The following is a 12,178-nucleotide window of genomic DNA, read 5'->3' on the forward strand; positions in this document are numbered from 1 at the left end:
TGCAGAGGTCAGACATCATGTCAAACAGTCAGAGGCTAAAGGTCAAAGCACGTCACTAAGTGTGCATGCTTTAAACAGACAGTAGCCTGCAGCCAACAAATGGATTAAATATATTCTCTAGTAGACTTAATCTCTGCTGGGATGCTCCCTTTGGCCAGCTACATGCATATTTCTATCTACATCTAATGCATGTATAACCACTGCCTGAAATAGACACCAGTTCCAAATGAGTTACACAGGCCTCCTGTAAGCTTATTAGCAGTCGATTAAAAGGTGATGTTTGGTCAGCCCTGCTCTCCTAAACCCTTCTTTAGCTGGATCTGAGTGGCTTATATAGTGTACACAGAGGCAGTCTTCTTTAAATCAATGAAGCTGAGAGTCAACATCAGGAAACTCTTTCTATTTAATAACCCGTGTGCTGCAGCTAATATTCCAGCTGCAGCGTTACATCCCTGCCGCTGCACAAGATGACTAATTTTCCTCCTGTTGAGGTTGTGTGAATACATTTTAAAGGTACAAAACAAGCACGTTTTGAAAATAATTTTTATTGACATTTTCAATCCTTATACATGGCGCTATTGCACATTTAATTGTGTATTTAATGCTACACATGCATGATAAATTCACATTTCTTTGCAAAGGTTGCAGTCACTGAGATTCAAGATCTGTCCAAGGAGAAACACCCCCAGCAGAAAATAGAATAAAGTCTGACATTGTTCTGCTACAATCCAACCATGTCATAGGCTGCTTTGAGGCTTCATTAACATTTCAGCATAAAGCAAACATAAGAATAAGTGTTTTGTTTCACTCTCCAACATTAACATTTCTATTGGACATGACATGAGACCTTCCCGTCCTGTCAATGCCACATGCACTCTGCACACGCTGACTTATGAGCAGCGGAAGTATTTTTACTTTATGTAAGCAGGGGACTAAAGAAAGAAAGCCTGGGGGCTCCAGATGGCTTAAAACCAAATCCAATTCAGTCAAATCTTCTTACATCTTTCACCCATTTCCCAGAGACATATGTCTCAAATGAACCACTTGCAATTAAAAATAAGCAACTAGTAATTTAGTTAATTACGTTCTTTCTCAACAAAATAAGAGCATTTTATTGTATTTATTTATTCCAAAAATATTCAGATATAACGGCTCAGACTGCTTTTTATTTGCTGCCTAATATTTCTATCCACATAATAAAGACAGTGAGCTAAATACCTTTAAATTATATCCAATAAAAATATAATAAAATACACATATGTTGTCTTTTTAACAGGGTCTTTAGTATATACAAGCATGTTTTTAAATCAATGTTTCCATGGCTTTAAAGTGATAATCTCGAAGATTTTTATAAATGTCTGTTAAAGTCACAATCTATCGCCGAATGAGGTAACACAATGGTGACTGAGCCTATGGCCCACTGATGAAAGCCTTTGCATTTGCAGTATTACAGGCTGGGTGTCTGTGGCGACTTTCACGGAAAAAATCACAAGCAGTGCCCAGTTAGTGACACGTCTCCATCGCTCAGCAGTGGTTGGTCTGCCAGAGAGAGTAGGCGGAGCTAACGCAACCTGAAGCGGCTGCTTTTCCGGTCTCTGCAAGTGTTGCGAGTAAACTGAAATCTACTATGGCTGAACAAACAGAAGATCGATGACTACAGATACAACTTCAAAAATAACATTTGATGCTCAAACAGTCTAAAAAGGAAAGCGGCCGTCAGCAAGGAAAATTAAGAGTAACAACTGGAGCCAACCGTGAACGCCACACATGCAAGACTGTCTGGATATCTGGGAAGAGTGCTCCCGCAGTTACCATTTATCGCCATCTGGTGCTGTCAAAGAGAACGAAACTGAGATCTTCGAGATTACCACTTTAAGACTGGTCCAGATTCAAATAGCTTTTTGTGAAAGAGGATAGAAGAACTAAACATCATAGAATATAAAAATAACTTCCCTTCTCTGTGAACACATGCTCATGCACATACACACACCGTACAAACACACATCCAGACAAATGTTCATAAATGCTTCCACGGTCCAGGAGGTCTAGCAGACAACACATGTCTTTGATTTCCCCTCTTGAGCTATAAAAGGAAACAAATGAGAAAGTGATAGTTAGAGACAGGCCAAAATGCAAACGCAGAACAAGGAGGAGGGCTGTGATTTCAAAGATCAGGGCTCACCTTGGTCACCTCCACCTTCCAGCCTTTTCTTCTCGTCTTCGATGGCCTTAATCTTGGCCTCGTGGACGTCTGCGAGCGCACGCCACTCTTTCCTGTTGATGTTCAAACCGTCGAACATGGGGCTGATCTCCGTGTGGAAGCGAGAAAACTCCTGCAAACACACAGCAAACGCAGACACGTGTTACAGAGCAGACACAAAGATGAGGGAGAAAGGAAGCATTTTATTATTTGTATCCAGCTACCTTGTACACAAAGGAGCAGACAAAGTCGATGAAACCACACTGCATCTTTGGCAGCTCATCGGCATGGTTTCTGTCCATCATTGGCTAAAAGAACGAGAAGCAGAAGATGAAGATTATTGTTATGGCTTCATGACAACGTATGCAGTGCAGGTAACATACAATAAAACATAGTTTAAAACCTCTTACAATAGGCTGCTGCTCAAGCACCGTCCTTTCCAGGTCTCCCTGCTCCCAGAACTCTGCTGCCACCATGAGAGCGACCTGGGACCATCAGAACCAATAAAACAATGAGAACAGATCAATGATTGTGATGATGAAGTTACGAGTCTTAAGACGAGGACGCACCTTGCTCTGAACCTCCCATGGCTTTGTGATGGCTGACAGATCACAAGCTGTCATCATCATTGCCCTGCAGAAAGTGTGACAGCATTTTTGAATGACATACGGCAATCCACAGAAATGAATGGATGAAATAAGTATTATTTCACGTGCGTAACATTTACATGATAATTTCCTTCCTGGTTGGATTGTTGGAGACGTAGTTGATCTTCTCTTTCTCTTCTGGAATTCCTTCCATACTGTCCACTATTTTTTGAAACATTGTTCTCTTCCTGAAGAAGAAGAACAGTCAGATTGTTTCAAAAGTTCATACATAGGCAGTAGAAGATTTTAATGTGAGACAATAATCTTAGCTGGAACAAAACCTCTGACTCGACTTACTTGAAGTAAAGGGCGAGATCAGTGGCGATGATGCAAACTTCAAAGAGATGCTGCACCGTCTCAAACTGACGCTTCTGAAGGTTTTGGAAGATGTTCAGGTTCTGAGAACAACAGCAGAAACATGAGGTTAGACAACATCTGATGGAAAACATGAGGAAAACATTTGCAAATAAACTTTTATCTATTTAAAACCACAACTTCTGTTAAACACATGCAGAAAATGTTAACAAGTAAGGACCCACCTCATCCTCCATCAGTGTCTTACTGTACTCGAGATGATGACGCTCCATAATGGATGAGCTGTGCAGTTTTGCCAGTGGGGATAAACTCCTGAAAGAGTCCACCAAAACAAGAACTAATGAGTAAAACTTTCATCAAATCATTTTGAAAATCCATTCATCCATCCATTATCTTTGCCGCTTATCCTATTCAGGGTCGCGGGGGGTTTGGAGCCTATCTCAGCTGTCATTTGGCGAGATGCGGGGTACACTGTGGACTGATCGCCAATCAGTCACAGGGCTCACACACAGAGACAGACAACCTTTCACACTCACACCTACAGGCAATTTAGAGTCACCGTTTAACCTAACGAGCATGTCTTTGGACCGTGGGAGGAACCTTCTAGCTGTGAGGCAACACCGCTAACCACTGCACCACCCTGCACTCCCTCACTTGAAAATTACCAAAAATCTTACTTTGTCTGGTAGAGATTGTTGGTTCCTCTGTGGTCGATATCGTGGCAGAATCCGGCAGCAACCATGGCGAAGGCCTCAAGATCAGAGTAATATTTCTTCAGTTTGCCTGTCTGTTGAGAAAGTGTGGAGGAAATCCCCGTGTTATGACGAGCAAAGGAGCAGGTGAAAATATGTGTACATATATATATATAAGCATGAGAAATTAGACTCACAAGCAGCAGGGCGAACATGGTTTGTCCAACGTTGAAGCCGTGCCTCCAGTTGTGGTAGGTGATGTCACGGTACCCCCTGCGAACGGTGTACATCCATCGTGTCAGGATCTGCATGAAAGAAATGAAAACAAAACAAAACAGAGCTTTAATGAAAGCCTGTTTTCAGAGCAAAAAGTAGATCCAGTTAAAACCTTTGACTCAGATCAGAAAAATGCAGCTATTCAGACCAGCCAAAGTCAGCACGGCCAAATATGCAAACGAAAACAGTAGCTGAATTCAAGCGCCAGTATTATGACCTCTCTACACTTATAAAACATGAAAGCAGCTTTCTAGCCTCATTTATTCTGTACCTCAGCTGGGACTTTGAACTTCTCCACCACCCCCAGCTCAAAGAAGCAGCGGATGCCACACTTGATGAGATCAACCTCTGACAAGGGGAAGTCGCTGAAGCGGAACTCGTGCAGCTCCACGTTCTTGGCTTCGGGGATGCTGGTTCTCTGCATGTCGGAAACAGAGAGAGAAATCGGTCTTAATGCCATCACAAACAAACTGAGTTCATGTGCAGCATTGAAGCATCTACAGAGCAGTGCTTACCAACAGTTTGTACATCTCCTTCTGGTCACAGTCTTCTGGTGCAGAGCCAAACTTGTCCTGAGTGTTCTGTGAGGAAATGATGAAGTTAAAAGCTTGATCTAATAATCTGTTTCTGGTTAGAGTGACATCAGGCAGCTCAGGCAGCGGCTCACCAGGATGGTCTGCACATCATTTAGTGTGGCCTTTGTCTGGTACATGAGCATTTCCTGAGAAATCTCTTTACTCCACTCCGTCCTGTTCAGTTTGTCGTACGTGTCGCTGTTCAGAGTGGACCAGCCGAGGAACTGGGTCAGAGCCTAGCGACAAGGACAAACATAAAACACTTTAAGTATAATCTTTATATCATGTCCTAATAACTAATCCTTCCATACAACCTATCACTTATGTAAACCTTTAAAAAAAACTTTTAAAAAGAACATTTTAATTATGTATATGCAGTTAAAGTTATAATCTCGGAGATCTGAGTTTTGTTCTCTTTGGCGGCACCTATGGTGATAAACGGTAATTGCGGGAGCACACTTCCCAGATATCCAGACAGTGTTGCATGTGTGATGTCCACGGTTGGCTCCGGTTGTAACTCTTGATTTTCCTGGCTGACGGTCGCTTTCCTTTTTAGACTGTTTGCTTCATCTGAGCGTCGAATTTGTTTCTTTTTCTTTGGATTTTCACTTATTGTTGAAGTTGTATCTGTAGTCATCGACCTTTTCTTTGTTTGTTCAGCCATAGTAGATTACTGTTTACTCGCAACACTTGCAGAGACTGGAAAAGCAGCCACTTAGCTCCGCCTATCCTGTCTGGCAGACCAACCACTGCTGGCTGATGGAAAACGCGTCACTAACTGGGCGACGCTTATGAATTTCTGTGAAAGTCGCCACAGACACCCAGTCTGTAATACTGCTTTCATCAGTGGGCCATAGGCTCTATCACCATTGTTGTTACCTCATTCCGCGAAAGATAGAGACTTAACAGACATGTATTGACATGAAAATCTTTGAGATTATCACTTTATTTTAATAACATTAAAGTACTTTAGGGGTGTTTATAAAAATGGTTTTAGAACAATGTAATGTTGGTGGTCTAAAACAGTTGTCTACAGAGATTTTCCGTACTTCTGTAATTTGTTCATCATTCTCATCGAATGGTTTTCCATCGAATCTGTTGAAGAAAGTGGCGACGCCAACAATTTCTTCCTTTTTGTTGACGATAGGGAGTGAGAGGACGTTCTTTATCTTCCATCCAGTCTCATCCACAGCTTCTCTCTGTCAAACGAGTCACAGATTAATTTAGCGTTAAAAAAACAAATGTTCTGTAAAAAACACAAATTGCATTGAACATTCGTGCCAGTTCTAAGTAAAGACTGTCTCACCTGAAAAGCAAAGTATTCATCTGCTCCAGCATTCATCATGTTGCAGATCTAAAGAGAGGTTGAGAAAGTTATATTGTGTGTGTTTGGAGATCAGCAAATCAATGACTTGAGTGATTTAACTGCAGTAACTTACAAATCCATTCTCAGCCACATACGCTGGCAGTCCGCTGACCAGAGCCCAGTGGTCGGCAGGAGGGCCGCTGTGAGTTCAGATAGGTTAAGTTACTGCATGTCCTCTTATCAGACTTCAAGTTAACCTCCTTAATGTGCAAATGATGCTGTTTAATCAGGCCAGATGCTGATGTTACAGTACGTCATGACACTTACGGAATAACCTTAATTTCCTCTTTGGCCTCCAGCAAGTAGTCAATAATCTTGTAGAAGCTGATTTCCTGAAAGGTTTCGACATTAAAAATGTTTAAAGTCTGAGAATGATGTTACAATAACAAACAACAGCCATGATTGGACTTACTCTGCCATCAGGTGTCTTGGGGCCTTTGTACGCCTCCTGATCTCCTAGTTTGATCGCCCACTCATCAAAGAATTCCTGTTGAAAAAACCCCCAAAATCACGCTACTATACTGCCTTATAGATTAATCAAAATGCATAAAAGCTGCAGGGCAGTCGGCTACATATAATACTGCAGTGAAAGTAACACAACCTTAATTTAAAGTTGAAGCTTTTTCTTCTACGCACCTTCTCTTTGGTCATGTCCAGCAGTCCCACAGAGTATCTCTCACACTTGATATAAGTCCTCACTGTGTACAAGGCTTTGTGAAACTGCCTCTCAATGTCCGTCAGCTCTTCAAAAACTTTGCTGGCCGACCACAGCAACACCTAAAGCAAGGAAGAGAATCATTGCTTCTAACTTTCCTCTGACTTTTAGTTATTTATGCCAATGAAAAATGAGCAAAGTGACTTTTCCTAGATTTATTACTGGGTGTTTTTACCTGGCTTTTCCTGGACTCTATATCCCACATGTAAGCAGTGTGGGCTTGGATTATCACCACAGAAGCAAAGTTCATATATTTGTTGAAGAGCTGCAATGAAAGAGTAGAAATCACATTACTTTATGAATCACCGTCCCATGTTTCCTTTCAATATGTTTTAATAACAAAAGATAACCGCCTCTTTCTCTGACTGATCTTTACTCGGGTGAACCCTTGAGTCCAAAAGAGGCCATAAAACAAGACAAGAGACCCCCCTGAAAGGATTATAAGTTGAGCTGTCATAATGGTGACCAAAGCACAAGTCAAGCCTGCTGATAAACAGGTCAGAGACAGGAAGCTGGAGGGCTAAAAATGGCAATTTTTCCTCGCAGGTCAAGATAAGTATGTGACCCTCTCATGGGATTTTACTCTCTCTACTACAAGTGTTAAAACTCTGCATCCTTGAAGACATACTTTTAGTTCCTTATCCAAACAAAGTGCAGTCGGTCAAATTTACACAAAAAAAAAAGAACACAAAATGATCATCCTGTCCACTCACCTCCTGGTCACTCTTTGAAAACTGATCTGCACCTTGTTTGTTGAGTGCCATGATGACACCAATGGGTTCCTTTCCGCTCATTATGGGAGCAGTAAGCATGCATTTGGTCGTATATTTGGTCTGTTTATCCACAAAGTCACTGAAATGAGAGTCCTGGAAATAACAGGAGAATGGTTAAAGTTTGCATACTCGTATAGAGATCAACACTCTGTGCTTGCATGCTATTATACTACTTTTAATTTACAAATCAAAGTGCAAACGATAATCAAAGCTGATTGTAACTGTTGCTAAAATGATAGTTTCAGTGCTGTTTGAACCCTGTGATAAAAGGTTAAAGACCTGCACTGCTCTGTATCTATCAGAGATATCACAGAGCCATTAAAAAACTTTATGTCTGCAGCATCAGCAGTATAGCATGGTTAAACAGGTTTGTTCCACATGGCATGACTGGTTTACCATATTCTTTGATCTATGTATGTCTAAATTTAGAGTTATAATCTGTCATTAGCTCACCTTCTTTACATCAGCAATATTCTGCGGCTTCTTGGAGTGTGCCGTAAAACCGACAATTCCCATGTCGGTGGGGAAAACAATCTCTACATTGGGGTTCACAAAATTTTTCTCAAACGGAGAATTGTGTGTCACGTCGAAGAGGATGGTGGACAGCTCGGGTACTCCATTACGAGACCTGTAGCCGAAGAAGCTGACGCGATCAGCCTGGATCAGCAGAGCAATCCTCTGCAGAACTTTGTGCAGGGCTTTTTCCATCGGGTTGCCGCCCTGCATCTCCTTCACCAGCTCGAATATGAACTCAGCCTCCTGGAGGGTGGTGACATCCTTGTAGGAGGACGGTTCTTTGACCTGGACCTGGTTGTTGAAGGCTGCAGTGATCACATCTGCTTTGACTTTCTTCTCATAGTACTCCTTAGCGAACTGTGGGTTGTTGTCAAGGAACTTCTCTACAGTGTCCTTGTCTGCCATTGTGTCCAAGTTTGGATGAACGATCCCGTATGTAGCTGTACAAAGATGCTCCTCTCACAGGTACAGCTGGATGGAAGAAGAGCAGAGCAGTGAAAGTGGCCTCCAGAAGATGTGGCGGTGCAGACCCTACTGAGACATTTCCCCAAAGCCTCTCTGGTCACGGGATGGAAGCTGCAGGTCCAACCTTCTCCCAGGGAACAGAAGGTAGAGAGTGGCTTACTGGGTAAGGGGATCCCAGGGGGCTCTTATGACTGTGACGCAAGAGTCATAAAGCCCCTGAGCTTTCTTAACTTGTAAATCCAGCCACTTCATTTCAGTGGGGCCAATCCCATTACAGGTGATGATAGGTGAGTTATGGAACCTGCAGTATGACCTGCTCTGGAGAGGAGGAAATGAAGCAAGAGGTTAAGACTGCAATTATTGTTGGGGATTATTATTGCCTCATCCATTCTGTTAATATGCTGTTCATACTAATAGTGTTGATTCATCTAAAATAGTAGTAGTAGTAAACAATGTGGGAAGACATGCGGTATGATTACAGGAGGATAAGGATAATACCATAACTATAATACCAGGTCGAAGGTCAGAGGAGTCTTGATCAAAGCTGTGTTTAAGTGTCTTATGGTGTCTGAGCAGCTTTGTATGAGAGTCAGTGATTAATATGATGATAAAGTGACCCCTGGAAAGCTGAAACAACTGCGTTAAAGCTGCTCAAAGCACGTACCAACACAAGCAAGATTTTGATCATAATTTAACTGAACGCGCTCTGACACACACAACCTCTGTTAGATTGCAGCTACATTTAACCACTGACAGGATTAAAGGGATTGTTGACTGCTGCTCGGAGTTTAATTACCTTTGTTGGCACGCTAACTGTCACTCTGATTGTGAGACGTCCACGCAGGTTGAAAATATGTCAATGGCATTTTATTATCACAGTGTTTCTTCAAATTGATTTCATAATAGTCAACATTGAAAGGCTCAAGACAGCTTTTCATATTGTTTTTTTTTTCCAGTGCAACAGATGCACACCACATTAATAATTTGGCATTTCAAGCTAAGATAATTTCTTGACTGAGAAGAAGACTTAGATATAACAAATAGACATCTAAATTCATCAGTGTCACAAAGCAGTTTAGTTCTTCCCTAATTTAAGCAGGACTATGCTGCATTGAATTCTGCATTCTGCATTCTTCATTGAACCGCTCAAGTCCATTTACGCCAGCAGAAAATGTTTGTCTGTTGGAAGAATTTAACAGTTTTTAGGGCATTTTTTATCAAATAAAAATTGATATGGAAAAAAATTGCAGCAACAGTAAACAGTGTTAATCCGACCGCTGAAAGGACCATCAAAGACGTTAAAAATTTGGTGCTACTTGTCAGCAGGTGTCACTGATTGTTACCATGGTAACATTGGTCTTATAGCTTAGTTAGCCTAGGGGTTAGGTGTCTAATTTTTTTGGCTTAAAATTAGTGAAACGGTCTAACTTACATTAGACTAATCTATGAGCAAAATTAAGACAGGCCTAACACTATAGACCAGTATAAAACATCTTTCCCCATCAGTCCCTGTAGACACGGAGTGCAGGAGAACGTTTGGGTTGCTTGGCAACAAATGTCCAGTTTCAGTTAAGTTGTGGAACTAGTTGAGTTGGTGGAGCAAAAAGTAATCTGTTGATGACTATTACAGTTTACTATTTGCCTCCTCCTGTGGCCTCATGCCTACAACCGAATCACAGCCGTGATGATATTCAGTGCAACATCACTGTTTATTTATCTTGACATTGTTAGTTTAAGCTTTAGATTCGTTTAGTTTTAACAGTAGTAAACCAGAAGTGCAGGGGACAAGCAAATCATATCTGTAATATTTTGGTGGTAACTGACCTCAGTTATTAATCCTAGGAGAAGGAAGCACAGGGGAGTGAAGGCAACATTTCACACAGTCACTGAAGTTGTGTACATTCCCTGTAGAAAAGACAAAAAATAAGCAGATGGATACATAGATTGCAGGGACACTAAGCCTTTCCTTTATCCACCAACCTTTCGTACGTGCTTAGGGAATTTCACTTGCATCTGAGGGGTATGGAGATCAGTGCCAAAAAGGTCACCATAATAGTGGGCGCAGTCTGTAACAGAAGCCTGGAGGGTCTCGACGCCAATGGAGGCCTGTGTAGTGATGGTGACACAGCAGCTCATGAAGATGTCATACAAACAAAACAGACAAACAGCACGTCGGCTACAAACAAGCTGAGGGTCGGGGAGGTTCTGTTGGCCGGCAGTCTGCATTCCCAGGTTACCAGGGCTGTAAGTCCTGCTATTCCCCCCCACAGAGACAAGGGGGACAGGGTTTATAGCCAGGGTTTGACAATAGTGGTGGCAATATTCTCTGAGTGGTGCTGCTCATAACAGAAGAAAATATTTGAGAGGTGTCTTAAGTGGAGTGCGTCAATGTGAGGGTTAATAACCTATCCAAAAATATCAAACTTGCACTACGGATCGCCTCTTTAAGAATAGCTCTTCTTTTAGTTACAAGACAATACTGCATGTTGTCGACTGGGATTGACACGACTTCCCTGTGGGTTAATCCAGGTTCTAATCTTCAATCAGTCCAACTGTTCAGCAGTTATACTGGCTAAATTGCAAATAAGATGAAGGTGATCTAATTATTTTGAGACAATTTTATTTACGTTGTGAATTAGAAGGTTTATTTCCAAGGAGTGTTACAGAAACGGATCAGTGGTTGTCCTGAAAGTAGGCCTTTAAACTACTGCAAGCCCGACACTAATAAGTTTGAAAATAGCAACGGAGAAGAGGCATGACCCTGAGAAGTATTTCTATCATGTCTGGTGATAATCTACAGGGCCATGAGAGAAAGACCCTCTTGGCTTTACGTCTGCCTCTCAGACAGACTAAGCTCATATTCTAAATTTCCATTAAGACGTTTCCATACAAAAAGTTCCTGAAAGCCACCGCAAAGCAGGTGACCATATTAGCATCTTTTTCTAGCCTAGGTGAGCCCTCGGTGTCACGTTCCCTTTCAAATCTCTCAGCCACTGCACAGACCTCGCACTCCCCATATTGTTTGCTCGCAATACTAATCCACTTCCTTAAATAGCACAGGAAAGGGATTACCTTACACAAGCTGTTTTGAGCTATTCATCTGTGTGAACGGTGTGAAACCTGGTCGGGGTCAAGGGCCTTCAGAAGCATAATTTGACCACAACGAAAAGGACCACACAAAATAATTATCTTTTATTTTGTATTTACAAACAAGAATGAGTTGCCATGCAAGTGTGTCTGCAAAACTGTACTTAGAAACTGCAGTGCTTTGTGCTAAATGTTGAGACCCATATGTTCACAATGACAATGCTAACTGCTAACACGCTGATGATAAAGAGTAATATTTACTAGGGATGGGAATCGCAGGGTAACTCACGATACGATACGTGACAAATTGAGATGAAACAATGCAGTGCGGTGAGTCAAATTGCAGGGAAATCTGTTTAGAGCGCTGTATTTTCTTTAAAGAGGGGGTATTATGACATGTATATAATGTTGTTGGATGTCCAGACTAAACGTGGGTGAAGTTTCAAATCTGTAGGTAAAAGTATGTTGGATTAATCCCCAGGCCTCTCAGCTCAGTCTGCAGGCTGCTGTGAACGCCAGGTTTCACACAGTTTCTTCTAAAGCTGCACTTT

General features: G+C 41.8%; 1 protein-coding gene across 1 annotated transcript; it reads right to left on the reverse strand.

The window, feature by feature from the left end:
- Window positions 1-2,045: 2,045 nt before the first annotated feature.
- Window positions 2,046-8,480, reverse strand: LOC138588581 (cone cGMP-specific 3',5'-cyclic phosphodiesterase subunit alpha'-like). Its single transcript, XM_069658784.1, has 22 exons — window positions 8,013-8,480; window positions 7,500-7,652; window positions 6,962-7,051; window positions 6,708-6,848; window positions 6,484-6,558; window positions 6,339-6,403; window positions 6,145-6,211; window positions 6,012-6,059; window positions 5,755-5,904; window positions 4,798-4,941; window positions 4,646-4,711; window positions 4,402-4,548; window positions 4,052-4,159; window positions 3,840-3,949; window positions 3,387-3,474; window positions 3,145-3,245; window positions 2,928-3,035; window positions 2,770-2,833; window positions 2,611-2,685; window positions 2,425-2,508; window positions 2,183-2,333; window positions 2,046-2,083 (listed from the first exon to the last, which is right to left on the reverse strand). The coding sequence occupies exons 1-22, from the start codon at window positions 8,478-8,480 to the stop codon at window positions 2,046-2,048; spliced, it is 2,541 nt and encodes an 846-aa protein (XP_069514885.1).
- Between the last annotated feature and the right edge of the window lie 3,698 nt (window positions 8,481-12,178).

The sequence above is a fragment of the Semicossyphus pulcher genome, unplaced genomic scaffold (genome assembly GCF_022749685.1).
Source record: "Semicossyphus pulcher isolate SPU_LCO1_2020_fin unplaced genomic scaffold, fSemPul1.0.p SCAF_12, whole genome shotgun sequence".
Taxonomy (NCBI): domain Eukaryota; kingdom Metazoa; phylum Chordata; class Actinopteri; order Labriformes; family Labridae; genus Semicossyphus; species Semicossyphus pulcher.

Excerpts from the sequence above, each read along its gene's own strand:
- LOC138588581 (XM_069658784.1), bottom strand. The coding sequence starts at position 8,480 with ATGGCAGACAAGGACACTGTAGAGAAGTTCCTTGACAACAACCCACAG. Across the intron at positions 6,849-6,961 it reads TAGAGTCCAGGAAAAGCCAG|GTGTTGCTGTGGTCGGCCAG; the intron begins GTAAAAACACCC and ends TCCTTGCTTTAG. Across the intron at positions 3,475-3,839 it reads AACAATCTCTACCAGACAAA|GAGTTTATCCCCACTGGCAA; the intron begins GTAAGATTTTTG and ends GGACTCTTTCAG.